The sequence below is a fragment of the Drosophila rhopaloa genome, unplaced genomic scaffold, assembly GCF_018152115.1.
Source record: "Drosophila rhopaloa isolate 14029-0021.01 unplaced genomic scaffold, ASM1815211v1 contig_178, whole genome shotgun sequence".
Lineage (NCBI taxonomy): Eukaryota > Metazoa > Arthropoda > Insecta > Diptera > Drosophilidae > Drosophila > Drosophila rhopaloa.
Window position 1 is genome coordinate 10,030,769 of NW_025335059.1, and position 17,839 is coordinate 10,048,607.

At 38.9% G+C, this 17,839-nt stretch overlaps 3 protein-coding genes across 8 annotated transcripts; 1 reads left to right on the forward strand and 2 right to left on the reverse strand.

Moving 5' to 3' along the window:
* Positions 1 to 316: 316 nt before the first annotated feature.
* On the reverse strand, positions 317 to 3,142 carry LOC108042335. Of its 4 annotated transcripts, none has more exons than XM_017120560.2 (5): positions 3,053 to 3,142; positions 2,043 to 2,095; positions 1,601 to 1,956; positions 972 to 1,039; positions 317 to 909 (listed from the first exon to the last, which is right to left on the reverse strand). In XM_017120560.2, exons 3-5 carry the CDS (start codon positions 1,924 to 1,926, stop codon positions 548 to 550), a joined length of 756 nt encoding a protein of 251 aa, XP_016976049.2. In that variant the 5' UTR covers positions 1,927 to 1,956; positions 2,043 to 2,095; positions 3,053 to 3,142; the 3' UTR covers positions 317 to 547. The 4 variants fall into 4 exon arrangements, with proteins under 4 accessions (XP_016976049.2, XP_016976048.2, XP_016976047.2 ...); XM_017120559.2 differs by having other exon boundaries at positions 1,601 to 1,970; XM_017120558.2 differs by lacking the exon at positions 2,043 to 2,095.
* Positions 3,143 to 5,543: 2,401 nt separating this feature from the next.
* Positions 5,544 to 10,318, forward strand: LOC108052690 (F-box/LRR-repeat protein fbxl-1). 2 transcript variants are annotated; one of them, XM_017135135.2, is made up of 7 exons: positions 5,544 to 5,666; positions 6,490 to 6,733; positions 8,292 to 8,616; positions 8,679 to 9,297; positions 9,361 to 9,528; positions 9,589 to 9,792; positions 9,853 to 10,318. In XM_017135135.2, exons 2-7 carry the CDS (start codon positions 6,656 to 6,658, stop codon positions 9,986 to 9,988), a joined length of 1,530 nt encoding a protein of 509 aa, XP_016990624.1. In that variant the 5' UTR covers positions 5,544 to 5,666; positions 6,490 to 6,655; the 3' UTR covers positions 9,989 to 10,318. The 2 variants fall into 2 exon arrangements, with proteins under 2 accessions (XP_016990624.1, XP_016990622.1); XM_017135133.2 differs by lacking the exons at positions 5,544 to 5,666; positions 6,490 to 6,733 and adding an exon at positions 7,449 to 7,692.
* Positions 10,319 to 10,590: 272 nt separating this feature from the next.
* LOC108052689 (protein TRC8 homolog) lies at positions 10,591 to 16,283 on the reverse strand. 2 transcript variants are annotated; one of them, XM_017135132.2, is made up of 7 exons: positions 15,285 to 16,283; positions 13,834 to 14,404; positions 13,092 to 13,632; positions 12,182 to 12,356; positions 11,779 to 11,960; positions 11,522 to 11,722; positions 10,591 to 11,288 (listed from the first exon to the last, which is right to left on the reverse strand). In XM_017135132.2, exons 1-7 carry the CDS (start codon positions 15,712 to 15,714, stop codon positions 10,950 to 10,952), a joined length of 2,439 nt encoding a protein of 812 aa, XP_016990621.1. In that variant the 5' UTR covers positions 15,715 to 16,283; the 3' UTR covers positions 10,591 to 10,949. The 2 variants fall into 2 exon arrangements, with proteins under 2 accessions (XP_016990621.1, XP_016990620.1); XM_017135131.2 differs by having other exon boundaries at positions 11,779 to 11,975.
* Positions 16,284 to 17,839: the final 1,556 nt, after the last annotated feature.

Genomic DNA, 17,839 nt, shown 5'->3' on the forward strand with positions numbered 1-17,839 from the left:
CTTAGACAAACGGATTTCAATACTTTTAATATTTTTTTTGCGAAAATGAGTTACCTTTTAAACACCTTTTATAAAAGACTTTCCAGTGCAACTACTCGTTTCTTATTTATGCAAAAATTGCAATTAATACTAAAAAAATATTCCTTATTAGTTGTAACAATTTTAAATTAAACAGCTTAAATTTGATAAGATTAAAATTTAGATCAAATAGGGTCTTAATGTTTCAGTAAGAAATAAAATCACTATTATCCTATAGGATCATTGTGATGATTGCAACATTGTAATATTATTGTCCGTTACCCATTAAAAAAGTAAATTAAAAATTATATCGTGATTTAATTTATCGCTCGTTGTTCATACATTTCTTTGTACAATGTGTTTTGATTTGAACCGTGGACGTGTGTGTCTACTAATAAATAAGTGGCGCTTCGTAAGGCTACGACTAAATATAAGGCGAATGTGCGTGGTGAATTTTTCATTGTTTCTTTAATTCCAATCGAGTGTTGGCAGGATTTTCCAGCTCCTCTTAATCCACTGCCCGGTATATTTAAACTCTAGCGGCTTTTGTGCGTCGAAGGTGGACGATATTGATCACACCGATGGCAAACCAGGCAAACAGAGCTACCCAGGTGAAAATCAGAGTGAAATATAGACATATCGCGGTGTTAATGCGTCCATAGCGCCTTCTTTCATAGGATACACTCTCCACCAAATAGTCCATAAAGTCAAAGATAGCAGCGCACGACAGTCGTCCCTTGATCACGGGCACTATATTTCCCACGCCCTGGATTTCCTTCAAAAGCGACTCCCTGTACTGTTTGCAGGTCACCTCAAATCCGTCCGTAAATATGGCAGAGTAGATCAGCTGGTAGATGAACATGATAACCGAGATGAGAGTGGCAGGGAGCCCTAAAATTAAAATACGATATTAAATATTATGTCGGGAAACCTTCGTTCTGCAATAAACTCACAATAGTAAGGTGAGAGGCCGTCGGGAGTTAGTTCAGACTCAGTGGTTACCACAATCATGTCTCCAGAACTATTGGAAAGAACAGGAAATTAAGTCTTAAATATATATATTTTGTATTGAATATCAAATTCAATTAGACATGACTATTATAAATCAATTATTTATTTAAACTCAGCTAAGCTCAAATGTTATAATGTTAGCAATAAATCAAAAGAAAGGTTATCTTAACAGATTATTGCAGGCTTAAAGTTCAATTTTTTATTAATATTTTTTCAGAAATAAAATTAAATAAAAAATGTAGATTCCATTAAAGAATATTTGTTGATAGAAATTCATAAAATTCTTCAGATCGGCCAAATTAAATTAAGATTATCACAATTCGCACTATTATTTCATTTAATTTTTAATTTTTAATTAACATTTTGGTAAAATATCCATATTTTCTTTTAAACTTCCCATTTTTTAATTGATTTATTGAGGCCTGGCACATATTGCTGCGTTACTCATCCGCAGAGTGGTCATCATTAGCATAAGGCCAACCCAGACGCCCCATGATGGCGAGCAAACAAATGTGGCAAGCCGATTAACCCGCTTGACCCCCAGACACTCGATCGGAATTAGAATACTTACCGCTGCCGGATGGTGGCTGTGCCCGCCTTGGGTTTGCCACGCCCGATGCACATCCGATAACCATGATAGACGCCCAGCACGACGGCGAAAAGCAGGGGCAACAGGAGTCCATAGGTGGCATAATGGCAATAGGCGATATTTCCGCCCTCGAAGTTATTATAGGTGCTCCTGGCGTGGAGCACACATCCGCAGTTGGTGTCCGGACAGGCATTTAGGACGTACTGCCAATGCGACCAGGCCACCGCCGACGTGATGCAGCAGATCACCGAGGCCACGATCGCCAGAGGATACAGAAAGGACAATGCTCGCTCCGCTGAGTATGACATCTTGGGGTCTGGATCGGTGTACCGTAGTTCCTGAGGCAAATAGACTATATTAAAAATCATTGAACAGATTATTAGGAACAATAATACAAGGTGTGACATATTTATTCTGGACAGACCTCTTAGATGGCTTTTATGATTATCTAAATCGTATTAGAACAGTCTTGTTTATCTGCAATTAAAATCATGTGAAACCTTTTGGTGTAGTCATAGTTTATAAAAAAAAACTATTTTTATAATTACGATATTTAAAATAAAAACATGGACATTTCGAAATTTAACTCGTTTACAATACCAAGCCTAACGCTATTTTAAATATCTCTAAACTATATTTAGCAATAGATTTATGGGTAAAAATGTCTGTAATCTTCAATCTGTCTTTGGTCTTTTGGGATCGGCAGTTTAAATTGTGTTAGTCTTAATTAATTGGGCACTTTTGAGGCACTCTAATTTCGGATAATTGTAATTACACCTAATTCGTTTACGACAATTGCTTGAGGGAAATTGTGGGTGGTGTAATCCAGCTTTACATTTACATTTTCTTAAAGGAGGAATAATATTTCTTTCACTTAAATATCAGATTACGAATAAATAAATAAAAAGTTATTTTAACAAAACAATAGTTTACAAAAATCGTAATACAAATTTTATGACTCGCGTTATTTTAAAAGTCGGTTAATATAAACAGCGAAATTTTTCTTAAAACTATTCTTTTTATAAACAAATGTTTTAAAATGATAACACTTTTAAGTCCATGACGTGACCACCCCTAATAACAAAAACATCAGATCAACATTTTTACAATAGACCTCGTAATAAGTACCTATTTACCTATGCTATATATTATATTGATAAGGGTATATTAATAAAATATACATTTTAAAGGATTACGGTAAAAAACTATTGTTTTGAAATGGTAATTTACAACTTTTGTTCGATAGGTATTACAATTACAACTCGTTGGGCGTCTCTCTCCAAAACACACACACACACACAACTGGTTGCAACTGGCAGTGCACAATAAAAATATAAACAAACTTTGTTATTGCATATGTTAGTTTATGTTTGCAGTTGGGCAGCTCACTTTCTGTTTTTAAAAGCTATTAGTTGTTTATCAGACTGACTTTACCTTGCAGTTCTTACAGAAATTACGAATAAACAAGGAAACTCCACTGTTGACACATGCACGCGCACTGAGACACACCTACGAATATCGATATCACCGCGAGAACGACTGATCAGAAAAGCAGTGTTGCCAGATGCAAATTCTGCTTTTGCCCTAAATAATCTCGTCTTATTCGTTTCAATAATCCAGTTTTTCCCCTAAATTTAAAAACACCTTGAATTTCAAAAGCTTTGTCAGAAATATTAGTGATTATTATACATTTTTCATCTTATTATTATTCTTTTGACATTCTTGTAAATTTAACATTGAATAGCGCAATTATCTTTTAGCTTTTTAAACGTCTCAACATTTTTGTAGACGACTCAAAATTCTTGCCCTGATTTGGTAACAATATTCGAACTCTGTTTGCCATCTTATCTTTTATAATATTAAAAACTGAAAATGAGCATTTAAAACTGGCAAGCTCAACAGCATCGACATGTTCATCTATAGTTGCCCAATAAGTCTAATGCGATTTAAAGCGATTTAACCAATTGTACTAGTCCACTGTGGCGTCATTGTTGATACCAAAACCTTTAAAAGATCAAGCCAGTTTCCCATTTCATGCTTCTTGGCACTACACAGAATAAAATCATAAATCTTATTACATTATATTTCTAACCTTCTCTGCAGAGGAGGTTAGAAATATAATGTAATAAGTATTATAATTTCCGTCGAAAATTTGAAACGCTTTGTAGGAAACAATTCCGACCCTATAATGTATAAGAATATATTCATGATAAACATCAAAAAGTGAAAGTTTTCTCCATTTCTAATTTTTAAGCAAATACAATGTGCGACATTTCTGCTTCTTATCAAAGTCTCGTTTTTATACCCTTGCAGAGGGTATTATAATTTTGGTCAAAAGTGTGCAACGCAGTGAAGGAGACATCTCCGACCCTATAAAGTATATATATTCTTGATCAGGATCACCTCCTGAGTTGATATAGCCATGTCCGTCTGTCCGTCTGTCTGTTTCTACGCAAACTAGTCTCTCAGTTTTAAAGCTATCGAGTTGAAACTTTGACACAGCCTTCTTTCCTTTGCCGCAGTATATATGTCGGAACGGCCGGGATCGGCCGACTATATCCTATAGCTGCCATATAACTGATTGATCGGAAATGCCATAACTTTGGTGTTTGAAAAGTTAGGAAGTTGGAATTTTCTATGGGTTTTATATTTGGCTAATCAATCCGACCTACCAAAATTTATAAGGATCGGCCGACTATATCTTATAGCTGCCATATAACTGATTGATAGGAAATGCCATAACTTTGGTGTTTGTAAAGTTAGGAAGTTGGGATTTTCTACCGGTTTTATATTTGGCCATTCAATACAATCTACCAAATTTCATAAGGTTCGGCCAACTATATCCTATAGCCGCCATATAACTAATTGATCTGAAATGCCATAACTTTGGTGTTTGTTAAGTTAGGAAGTTGGGATTGTCTATGGGTTTTATTTTTGGCCAATCAATCCGACCTACCAAAGTTCATAAGGATCGGCCGACTATATCTTATAGCTGCCATATAACTGAACGATTGGAAATGCCATAACTTTGGTGTTTTTAAAGTTAGGAAGTTGGGATTTTTATGAGTATTAAGAATGCATCATATGAATAATTTTGGAGAATATAATTTACAGAGTATTCTGCAAGGGTATATCAACTTCGGCTCCGCCCGAAGTTAGCTTTCCTTTCTTGTTTAAATTCGTATTCTTTAATATTTCCAATAGTCTGGTTCATGATACAATAACATACAATACAAGACAACCTTTCCCTTCGAAAGACGAACACGCACTGACCAAAACCCGAACGTTTAGACAGCCGACGAGACTACCTTATGTTATTGTATCATGGTCTGGTTACTGTTTTTATGAGTAGAGATACTAAGCCTCCTATGTCCAATAGGCTTTTTTTATTTTTGTAAAATATATATTTTATTCTCTTCACAACATCCAATCTTGTTAAGATCTGGGGTCTGTTGTTTTTACTCCAAAGGCCAGCGTGTACAATAAGATGTTATCTGGATGTGGTTGGATTTATGGAGTATCCGCTCTAGTGTAGTGTTCAGCTATGGAACATATATTATTTATTATATTTTATATTCGGGATGATTCCTTAACAGCTACAAATTTACGTAATTAGACAGAGGGTGGATTGGCTTGCTTAAAGTACATACCAAGTCAATTATTTAAAAACGCTAATTTGGATGTAAAATAATTGATATTATTATAGATGTTTCCTAATGATCGTGAGGTGCTCCTCCGTTGGCCGGGTGCCATGTCTGCCGGCTGCGGCAAATGACGCCTGCACTCGCTCTTTGTACTGAGATCGTCCCCCAATTACCCCTCCATATCCAACTATATAATACGACCGACTAGCCGAGTGGATTTTGGCATAAACCATCTTCCGCGGACGCCTGATTTTCTCAGTTGCCAGAGAGTTGTGGAGCCGTCAAGTACGCGGAAAATTTGGCCCATGTAATGCCATAAAACCCATCGATTTTCGCCGGATTTTTGCCACTAATTGCCAGTAATTTGCTATCAAAGAAGTGAAATCTCAAGTGCAATTTGCCAAGTATGTTCGACCCCCAACATTGTTCTGTGAAAGTTACGAAATTGCATTTATTTTTCGGTGCTGCCTCGCAATTTGTGACCAGAACCAGGCGAATCCGACTATAAATAACCCAGGCAAAGGGTGAACAAAATTTTGATGTGTACTCGCAAATCAAAAAAAAAAAAAAAAAATGTTCACTAAATTCTTCAAAATTTGCCAGTGCTATTGTTGTAAATTGGCTATTTTAACCAACTGACTGCAGTTTGAGGCGGGGCAATAAATAATTAATTAATGGCTTTTGTTCTCGTGTTCATTTATTTGTAGAGTGCCTAACAATTTTGTTTAATCAATTAATCAAATGGGTAATTATATGTTTTATGCCGCTTTTAACCTCATTTCGATATCGAACTATGCAGTTAAGGAAATGCTTGTGGCTTGATTTATGCATCGAACACTCTTACTTAAAATACATAATAGTATTATTTATTTTACAATACAGAAAAAGTTAAGAAGTAGAACGAAGCTTTTTCAGTACTGTACTATTATTATCGGATTATTACGAAATAAAATGAAAAAATCATCTCATTGTCTGTCAAAACGTGTAACAGATTATATGCTAACATTTCTAGAAATGGTCCGATTTTAAAATTGTTTGAATTTCTAATTAAATATATTGAAGATACAACTTAAAGAAAACAAACCGTTATTCAAATGTTAATCTCCCAATTTTGTAAAAACGATTACAAAGATTGAAATTGGTAGAAACAGCATCGAAACGTGACTAATCAGGAATGCCTCGTAGAATCTTGCTTGTCTCATGAATGAATGCTTGTGCTTCTTATAGACGTCGCCTGCAAAATACTCCCACGACGACACAAACCGGCGCCAGCCTGTATATTTCCCATAGATAGAACCAGAACTACACGGACCCAGAGAAACTATATATTATACAACAGAACACACAGACAATTCCCCGGCTGATCCGATCCAAGAGTTAGGCCAGTTCCACGATGGATAATTGGAATGTTTTGGCAGCGCAAACCTCAGCCATCGGACTTCACGATTCTGGGGCGGTGAAGACGCGACTGGTAAGTACTTTGTGCTATGGGATATAGTAAACAAAACAAACCCAGACCACCGATCGCGTGTATATAGAAATCTTGGCAACAAACAACATGCGTTTCTATATGCTTTCGCTTGCACTGAGAAATGAATCGTTTTGAATTTGAAAATTTTACAATCATTCAAAAGCTATTACAATTCCCTATAAAGTAGATAGATGGAAAAGATAGATAATTTTTTTTTTGGCTTTTTGTATTATTGAATCACATTTTTTTTAGAAATTTACCAATTTATTGTAATGTGTCTATGTTTTTGGATAAGGTACAAATTAGAACCGAATGTTAAAAAAAGTTTACAATTCAATAAGCTGTGTTTTCGATTTAGATAAAAACATTTTAATAATGCAATTTTGTTTAGTTGCTATAGGAAGTCTTTTTTTAAAGCTTACTTTAAAACGGATAATATTTAGGACTCTATATTGAAAAGGATCATATCTTTCCAATTATTTGTTTGTTGTTGATGAAGTGGTATATTTTTCTGTGCACCACCGGGTGGGTGGCTAGGTGGTCGGGTGGTTCTGGGAGAGTGCGTGAGTGGTGCGGTGCCCATGAACAGCTGATGCATCCGAGACAGATCTGCCACTGCTCTCGTTACTAGCGCTCGTCTATAAATAGTGGCCTGGTTCTCTTGAGTCTATTGCCTGGCGGTTCTTTTGGAGATTCCGATGTCGATGTCGATGGGATTCCTTCTCGCAGTAGCGCGAAAGTAGCTCAGTCCGACGGATATTCAGCTGGCAGGCCAGACCACGCGTAGTCTTCTCGGTTCTTACCTATATTTTATATAAGCAAGTGCTTTCGAATCGATACTATATACTCGAGTGGCCTGAGGAATGGATATTTCCACGGATATCTGGGGTCAGCTGGCCGTCGAGGCTTCGCAGGTTTACCTGTCCGATGGCACAGTTCGCAGTCCCTTCGCCGATACGGTACAGCGAGTTTTTAAGATTACTTTGAGACCTCACTTATCTCCTGAAAACCAGGAGAAAATATCCCCCTCTGATAAAAAAATGCACTCAAACCAAAAATATAAAACCATTTGAATATATGAACAACTATATCGAACATGATAAAAACATTTGTGTGAAAGTTTGTGCGTATTCTCATTCAAATAAAAAATCGAATAAAATAAATACCATTAGTAGTAAACCATACAACAAAAATTCCAAATCATTATTTGAATATTCAAAAAATATTTGAAAATTAATATCATAGTGTTTTACTCTCACCAAAAATTGAATACTTTTTTGAAATACTACTAGAAGTTCTCCAATTCTTTTGATTATTTCTAAAATAAATACAAAAAGTATAATTAACCTGTACTTGAATTTAATGTGTATAATTTTAAGAACAATTTTAATATGTTCGATTTACTATTTATAAAAAGTTGTAGATTTTTGGTAACCATCCAAAAAGTTTTATATTTCGTTTAATTTGATTCAAATAAGTAGGAAAATAGTGCTTACGAATACGTATATATGTTTTTAATTTGTTTTCTGTGTATCTAAAATATTTTTCTCACCCGCAGACCATCGAGAAGCTGCCCGACAAGGTGCTGCTGCACATATTCTCATACCTGTCGCACCGCGAGATCTGTCGCCTGGCCCGGATTTGTCGTCGATGGCGCCAAATTGCCTACGATACACGTCTTTGGAAGAATGTTTCCCTGCGGCCGGAGGTGTCTGGACTGCATGTGGGCTCCCTGGAGATGTTGCTCCAGCTGATCTCCGTGCGATTTGGTCCTACTCTCCGTTATATAGAACTCCCCATTGAGCTGATCACGCACACGGTGCTCCACGAACTGTCTGCCAAGTGTCCGAATCTCACCCACATGCTGCTGGACTTCTCCACGGGTTGGTATTTCAGTTGATCATTGATTAATTGTTTTATTTAATTAACTATTAATTCTTTTCAGCCATGCAGCTGCACGATTTCAGCGAGATGCAGGCCTTTCCCACCAAACTCCGGTACATGTGTGTCTGTCTCTCCGAAGTGATCTTCATGGAGGGCTTCATGCGCAAGATCTACAACTTCATCAACGGACTGGAGGTGCTCCATTTGATAGGAACCTATGAGAAGTGCGAGGAGGAGGAGGAGGAGATCTACGAGGTCATCAATGTCCACAAACTCAAATCGGCCACGCCCAATTTGCGTGTGATCAATTTGTACGGCATCAACTTCATCGACGACTCGCACATCGATGCCTTCAGCTCCAACTGCATTCAGCTAGAGTGTCTGGCAGTTAACTTCTGCAACAAGGTCACAGGTTCCACTTTAAAGACCCTGATCCAGAGATCGAAGCGCCTGACCTGCCTGCTGATGAACGGCACCAGTTTGAAGTCCGAGTTCGTGATGCAGGCCGAGTGGGATAAGTGCGCCCTGCAGGAATTGGACATCACGGCCACGGATCTTTCGCCCGAGTGCCTGGTGGATATGCTTACCAGGATCCCGGCCTTAAAGTTCCTGTCAGCCGGACAGATCAATGGATTTAATGACGGCGTTCTGAAGCAATGGATGGAGTCTGGAAGTACCAGGTGGGATGAAACACAAGTTGTACATGTTTACAACGTTGTATATATATTTTTTTTACCTTTTAGATCCCTTATTTCATTGGATCTGGACTCGTCGGACAACATCACGGATGAGGGACTCCTTAAGTTTGTGCAGCGTCAGGGTCACCAGCTTAGCGCCTGTTGCCTCTCCGGAATGCCGCACATCACAGATCAATTGTGGATGAGCATTCTTCCATTGCTGGGCAACTGCAAGTAGGTTATATAAATTAGAAAATTGGGATGAATAAGAAAATGGATTATCTTCCCTGTTAGGATCATTGTCATGGGCACCGCTGAAAAGCTAGGAGTCAACATCCATGTGGACCAGCTGATGGACACCATCGCCTCAAATTGTGGCAACTTGGAGCGCCTGGAATTGCGTTGGGATCCGGATAACCTGCGATTCTCCGACAAAAGCCAAAAGGCCATCGATATACTGCGTGTCAAATGCCTCAAATTACGCTGCATGGTTCTCAGGTGAGTTTGTTTTAATTTATAATTTTGTACCTTTTTTTGGTAACATTATTTTGTTTCCAGCGATGGTCGCTATTATGAGACGGTTAAAGCCAATTTCGAACGTGCCGATCGTATCACCGTGGTCCGTACTACCACCTGTTGCCGTGTGTCCCCATATCACCTCCTCCGCAACTATAATGATTTGATTTTCAACTAAGGAATTGATTTTGGCTGGTACATCAGTGCGTTTCAAAGCTGAAAGGCAGTTTACGAAAAACAGCAAAGAAAAATTGATAATGCCAGCATATCCTAAAGGATTCTTTAAAAATAAACCTAATTTGCTCTGAAACGCACTGTAATTCATGTTAATATTATTGTTTACCGAAATCTAAACACCCATACCTCTAGTCAAAAGTCAACACAATTGTTTCTGTGTGTTTTTTCTTACATTAGACTGTTTTTGATGTTTTCTGTATTTTCCGCTTCTTTCGTTTAATTACATTAAATCTAAATAAACGTACATAGGTAATTTAAATAAAAAACAAAACAAGGATTTTCTTATTCAAGTTATCTTTACATTACAAAATTATACAACGCAATTTTTCGTTTTGCTCTCATTTTTCATCTATGTTGAATTCGTGTTATGTTTTTAACTAGATTTACTTGGTAACTTGATTAAATCATTTTCAGACTTCACCACATAAAATGTTTATCGTTTTTGTTTTTCTTCATCCGCTGATGGTATTTTTACACTGTTTTTATCCGCTGCAAACTTAGGGCTACATTTTTTTGTGTGTATTTCAACATTTTTGGATCAACTTTTTACCATAAACTTAACGTACATAGATCTCTGGTTTAATTATCGTCTCATTATCGTTCAGCGCGCTATTATATGCATGGTATATAATTTAATTAAGCATGGCTGCGTGTTTTATATATATATACGTAAATGTCTGTGCCTATGAGGATCGAAGGTGTCTTGTCGTGTGTTTTGTGTGATAGAAAGTGTGTCGTCGTGTGGTAGGAATAAATTGCTCTTGAAAGGAATAGAGATGCCTTGGATCGCTACAAAGATTTGCAATTTTTACATAAGTACACTACACACAAAACATATCCAAGTGGTAAGATAAAGAAGATAAACAAGGTACGCCGAGCGCTCCCGTTCCGATCAGATCCGATTACTGCTGGTCCTGCGTCATCCGAAACATGTGCGTCGTATTGCTGGCCGCTGCCGTGGCCACAGCAGCTGCAGAAGTGGCCGTTGGTGGAGGAGGTTGGGCGGATGCTGTGATAAAGCTGCTCTCACTGCTCCCGCTGGCGCTCATTCGCTGGGTGGCATTGCTGGAGACATTGCCCAGGGACCTGGCCTCGCCAACAGCCGCTGCTGACTCCACAATGGCCGCTGCTGCTTCCGCCCCGATCGTCGCTGCTGCATTGGACGAAGTGGTGGCCACCTCTGGCATCTCGACTGGAACCCGCTCGGGGGAACGTCGCGGCGCACCAGCGTTGTTTCCGTCCTGGAATATCAATAACAATATTTCTTTTAACATTATTATAGGTCTTAGTTTTGCGCTTTTTGTTTTAAAAATCATTGCTATAATTTCTGTCCCCAAAAATTTGTAGAAAATAATGGGAATCGAATTTAAGAAGTGCATAATTTATGAGTCGACTGTTTTAACCGTTATTTAAACATGATATTTTCTTGTAGCACTAATTTTTGTATTAAAATATCCCTCCTTTTTGTACTCACGTCTCGCGGGTAGATACGGAGTGGCTGTTCGGCTTGGGCAGCCGCCGCTGGCTCCACTTCCTGTGCGTTCTCCTCCGCCTTGTCCGTGTACATCATGATCTCATGGCACAAGGGGCAACGATCCTGGACGTACAGCCACTTGCGTAGGCAGACGCCATGGAAGAAGTGACGACACCGTGTGATCTTGGCCGAATACATTTCCTGAATAAAATAATAAGATAATGAATAATGTATTGAAATTGTAAGGCAAAACCCACCTGATAGCAAATGGCACAGACATCGTCGAATGCCTGCAGTTGAGCAGGAGTTGCCTCTGGCAGGGCAGATATTTTGTGGACCGCCGAACGCCGCTTCATGAACACCGACCATCCCGCCCGGGCCTCGCACCATATGTTAAAGTAGGCATGGATGCACATCATAATCGCTCTGATGGCGCCGCCTGTAGCATTTTGGGCTATCAAGTTATAGTTATCGGTACACAAAATCAATTAAATAAAAATATTACATGCACACACAGAACAGAAAATCTGGACGCGAAACGATGTGGATTCGAGATTCGATATCCGGATCCGATGCACAAATAGGCATCGATGGCGGCGATGGCTTTGCTTACTCATGTGTTAATGTAACAAGGACGAGGGAGGCTGGCCATCAACTTACCCGATTCGAAGATCAGGATCCAAGCACCGTTGATAAAAAGCAGGATTCCAAAGCAGAATTCCACAGAGTTTCCAAAAGCACGCACATAGTACAGGTAGTCGTCCAGCTTCTCCCAGAAGAATTGGCGTCTGGCGTCCAGCAGGAAGAGTGTGTAGGTGGCCAGCGAGACGAGCACCTGAGGGAGAATATGTAATTAGTCTAGTGTTAACAGTTCTTAAATTTCGTGTGTAAAAAAGCAAAAAAAAATGAAGTTTTTATTCATTAGTAACAACAAACGAGTCTTATGCGTAAATGTTTTAAAACAAAGAAGTTATTCCGATAAACAATACGAAGTTTTCGATCGTTCCTATGGCAGATGTATGGTAGAACGGCGATTCAGTCAATCTTTTACACTGATAGATTTATATGTTAGAGACTAGATTGCTAAGACTGTTGATACAGATCAAGAAAATGTAAACTTTAAATGGCAAACCTCTGACTAAAATTGTAATACCCTCTGCAAGATATCTGCCGAGACAGAAGACAAAGTTGATATTTATTTTTATATTATGTGTACTGCGTTGTTTTTTACTGGAATCTTTAGTGTATAATTAATATAAAAGCTAAATGTCTGATTTAACCAACATCTAAAAAAAATATATATAAAATATTAAGTTATCAGCCAATACTGATATTCACAGTATGTTTTTAATTGGTTTAATATGTTAATATTAATAGGTAAGCTACTAATTGGCAAATTAAACCAACAATTAAAATAAAAGTATATATAAACGTGGGTCTAAAGTTCAATGATTGAATACATCGATTACATTTCATTAATTAAGTTGAATGGGTGTACAAAAAAGACTGTATTTGAGGAAATTTCGAACTGTTATCAATCTTAAAATTCAATTTCGAATGAGATACGCACCTTGACTATCACCTCGACGGAGAAGGCAGTAACCGCCAAAAGCCAGGTGGAGATGGATCGCTGTGACCAGAGGTAGTAGAGAAGGGACACGGGCATCACCACGAGGAAGGCGCAGACGGTGAGGGCGCGCACATGGCGTTTTCGCGAGGGATTCCGTGCCGCACTCAATGACATCAGAATGGGCGAGACTATGTTGTGCAGGAAGTGCAGCAGGGCGGTCATTAGCAGGCACAGATTCCGGCACAACCTAATGAAGCGTTTGTCCGGCGACAGGGAAGTCAGTCCCGTCTGCAGGGCCAGGATGTAGAAAAGCACTGCTGAGACAGTGCCCAGTGACTTCTCCTCGTCGTTGTCGTAGGTCAGCAGGTACCACTGGAAGCCGCGTCCGATGTAGTGGCAGATCATCGAGATGACCCCCGTCATTCCTAAAACCGCCGTCAGAGTTTCACAGCCATCGACGAGAAGCTTCTGCGTAGCCGGCATCAGTTCCAGTGGCTCCTCGGATTCCGTCGTGGCCAAAGCATAGCCGCCTTGAATAATCCTATACAATTTAGGAGATTATTAGTTTATGATTTTAAGGAAATGCATCCAGAGGATCTGGATTCTAGAAAAATTAATGAATATTTAAAAAACAAGTTGATTAATGACCATGTTCTACTGACACATTACCGCAGAAAGTGAAACAATTAGACTGTGTTATGTGCATAATTAACATAAATTAAAGAAATATATCTGAACACACCTGATGGTCCAAAAAACCCTTAGCACATTGGGCACATTCAGGCGCTGCCATTCGTTTTCGATGAGCGCAGACAGTCCAAAGTTGGACACAAAGTTCATGGCGTACTGATACCCATTGTAGACCGTTCGACTGGCCTCCATGGCGCTGTGCATCAGCGTGATCTTCGTGAGGATGATGGGCGCGAATCCGGCCACAACAGGTAGGTGCTGCACCATCTTGGGCGGCAGTGGAAGCATGGCCCCCAGAATCGGACTAGCGAAGATGATGGGCATCCATTTCTGGAGCATCTCGAACCTCGGACCCAGGTGGATGTAGGCGAACAGCATGCCCATGAACCACTGGGCCATCAGATGCGGCGCCAGCGACATGACCACCCCGCCCGAATCCAGCAATCTCGTGGTGTTCAGCGACATGAGATCCTCCAGTATGCTGGGGCTCCGCTCCATCAGCGCCAAGGCACTTACATTGGACCAGTAGGACAGGAAGGTGAGGCCGAGCGAGGTGAGGAACATGTAGACCATCACCAGGTGACGGGTCCATAGCATAAAGATGCAAGCGGCGGATAGGAAACCTGCAGTAAAACGAAGAAATTTAATCAAATATTTACGTTTTAATGGTGTTCAAAGTGCGTCCGATAAGCGGCCCTTGGAATTTTGGTTTCGTCAGCAGGTCGAATACAGTGAACTTTAAATAATTTTATTGATTGTGTTTACATTTTGGTTGCAATCAAAATATAGCTTGGATTTTGTTATATGCTAAAGATTACGATTATTTACATCAGCGGCCTTTTTTCGTTGCGCGTAAAGGTATAAATCATACAAAATTATCCTGTTGGTCACGTTGTAAGTTTCTCGAAGAAATAAGCCTTTGATTGAATTTTGCAAAAACTACCATTCAGAAAGATAATTCTACTTGAAAGAATAGTTAAAAACTGCTTGATAACATGTTATCTCCCTTTACTAGCCAATCTATATTTATTTTAATCACTTAATTTCCTAAAATTACCTTTAAAATATTTGTAGTTAGCTATGATTCAGAAAAGGGCGCATGGGTAATAAAAATGTTGATAATATTTGATAGAGATCGTTGTTATAAACAACATTAATTGTCCACAAGTAATTGTAGTTGTCTACTTAAGTATTTCATTTAAAAAATAAATGATAAATAATAAGCTAACGTCTGTATTTTATAACATAAACAACCATTCCACATATTTATGACAAATGTTGTTACTTATGGTCTTTACTTGGTTTATGTATTATCGGCCATTCATACTTGTAAGTCATACATAAGGACCGACGAGGATAAAGAATTGAAACTACTCGATATATGGAATACAATATATTGATGGTACTTTAACCCGGGTTTTTTAAAATGACGTGTATGTTACCTCTCCTAGTAGAATTCCATGTGCCCTAGGTAAGGAAAATTGACTATTTAAGATTACTCACCGAACAGGCAGATTACGAACTTGACAGTGGTGATGCTGAGCACATGCGCTAGCGTTTCGTCGTGGGATAGTTCGTCCATCAGGGAGTTGAATCCGGAGCTGAGCATTCCGTGCGACTGCGCCGATCTGGATGCATTTTCGATCGTCTGTTCCAGGGCAGATTGAGCGGTTCCCGCGGCGGATGTGGTCATTGGCGAACTACTATCTCCGCCGAGGCCAAAGAACTCCTTGATACTGGCGAAGGGGTCTTGGTCCGATTCTGGTGGGGATTCCGTTGGAGGGCTATCACTGGCGGGTATTCCGGGACTCTTGTCCGGATAGAGTCGCGTGGGCAGACCCATTCCGATCCTCAGGATCTCATCTATGACCATCACCGGTGGAACGCGCATCATCACGTCCACCAGACCCAGAACCTTTGTCCTCACGGACATGGCTGCTTTTCGCCTTTCTCTTTTTTGGCTTTTATACAAAACTATAGTCTATATAGGCTATAGTTTGCTGATCCCGTGTGACTCGGCAGTAATCGCAAACCAATCAAGCTCCAATCTGCATTTGTTGTGGCCTTCGTCTTGGATTTCGCAAAAAAAGGGAATGACGATTTGGGTTTTTGTGTGGGTGAGTGCTCTATCTGTGTGCGTGTTAGCAGGTGCAAAAATCTCGCTTGTAAACCTAAAAACCTAGTGTTATAAGGTAGTTTTCGGCAGGTGGTCGTGGGGGGTAAAACTCTCAAGAATTTTCCTTGAATTTTACACTTTTTCACAATTGGTTTTTGTGTTTTTCTGCTCTGCTTCTCCTCCTCCTTCTTCGCCCCAGCTATCGATAGTCCCTGGCTATCGGTGTTGCCAGTGTTGGCCAACGTCTGTTCGGACCGCTATCGATAGACCGAACCAGCTGTTCCTTTGGCGCGCAGTCTGCTATTTTTGAATTTCGGCTTGCAGTAAGCGGATGGTTCGGCTTTTGTGTGCGTGTCGGGCGGGAGTACTAGAAATTTAAATTTAAAGAATTTAAAAACTACTTTCGAAAGGATCTGGCATAGCCTTCTTTTTGATACCGTCAGAAATTTAAGTGGTAAACCAAAAATCGTGGTGGGCAACAAATTAAACTGCTGATTACTTATTAGCTTCACCGAATCACAAACATAATGTCATTTTTTATAGGGCTTTTCAGCTCCCTTTTAAAAACTATAACTGAGATTTATTTTAATTTGGGTATAATTTTTAATATAAAGCTAAATATTTATTAATGAATTTGAATGAACAAATGACTAAAACATTCAAGTCGAATATGAAAGAAATAAATCAAAATCTTCATAGTAAAAATGGATATATCAGCCAGGACCGTTTAAAATTGTTGTATTCCGAAAGAGATTTTGGTCAGCTTATGGTGTGAAAAAGCTTTAATTACATCTTATATATGTATCTTCATTACCTCATTACCTGAACCTCCTTCGATAAGATTTATGTGATCAATCACTACTACTGCAGGGCAACTGAGCAGTTGTTTTTATAAGTCTTATTCAAATAGTTGTGAGTTTGGATGGAGAATTGCAAATATAATCACCACAACCACCAACTTTACGAGATATTTCGACAGATCAAATGTAACGTACTCAGACGTACTTCTGAGAATTATTGGGATCTTATTAATTTTGTAATCAGCTGCGAGAGGTTCGTCAAAGTTTTTAATGAATGGAACTATGACCTTTACAAAGAAATTCACATCGAGTTCGCCTTTTTACAAGCGACGAAAGTGATTAAAATCGATTTGGCAAGGATATGCGACAATATTATCCCAATATTACGCCGAACATTTGAACATGTTTCAGGTCCTGATAAATGCCATTAGACTCAAGAGCACTCTTCAAACGTTTTTATTGATGTTCCAGGTGAGCTTTTCTGAAAACGCTTCATAGATTAATGATGACTTTGAGATTACAGGATATGGCTTTCAAAATGTTCCGGACCTTGGCCAATTGAGAATACTCTATCTCAATACTCCAATGAAGATCAAGACTTGGTTCAGTTGTGTCGATAAAATCCGAATTTACTTGCTCTCACCTTTACTAGCACTGAATTGTATGGAAGGTTTTTGGATATTGTGCCTTACTGGAACAATGTATGAAGCTCGACAATGCCCCGTTTGCAACTTAGAGGAAATCATCAATGGGATCTCTGATTAATAAATTAAGCAATTTAAAATAGTAGATTATTATTTGTATGGACACAAAGCCTAAGAAGGGAAGAATATTTAATTTTTTTTAACCAACTATCAATTTATTAACCTTTTAAGGCTCTATTTTAAATCAGTCCTAAAAAAAACTAATAAATAGACTAAAATAAGTACCGATATTTCTTTACATTTCAAAAACGCATTCTAGATATGGTACTGTTAGAATAAATTAGCAGAACTGTTAAAAAATCGTAAGCCAGTGTTGACTAATGCGGCTATTCTGCTTATCGATATCCGAAGCAGCTGTTAAGTTGGCGTTTTGCCGCGAAATTTAAGTCCAATCAGTTTCCAATTGGCTCGCGGCGAAAAACACAATTTACATAATAT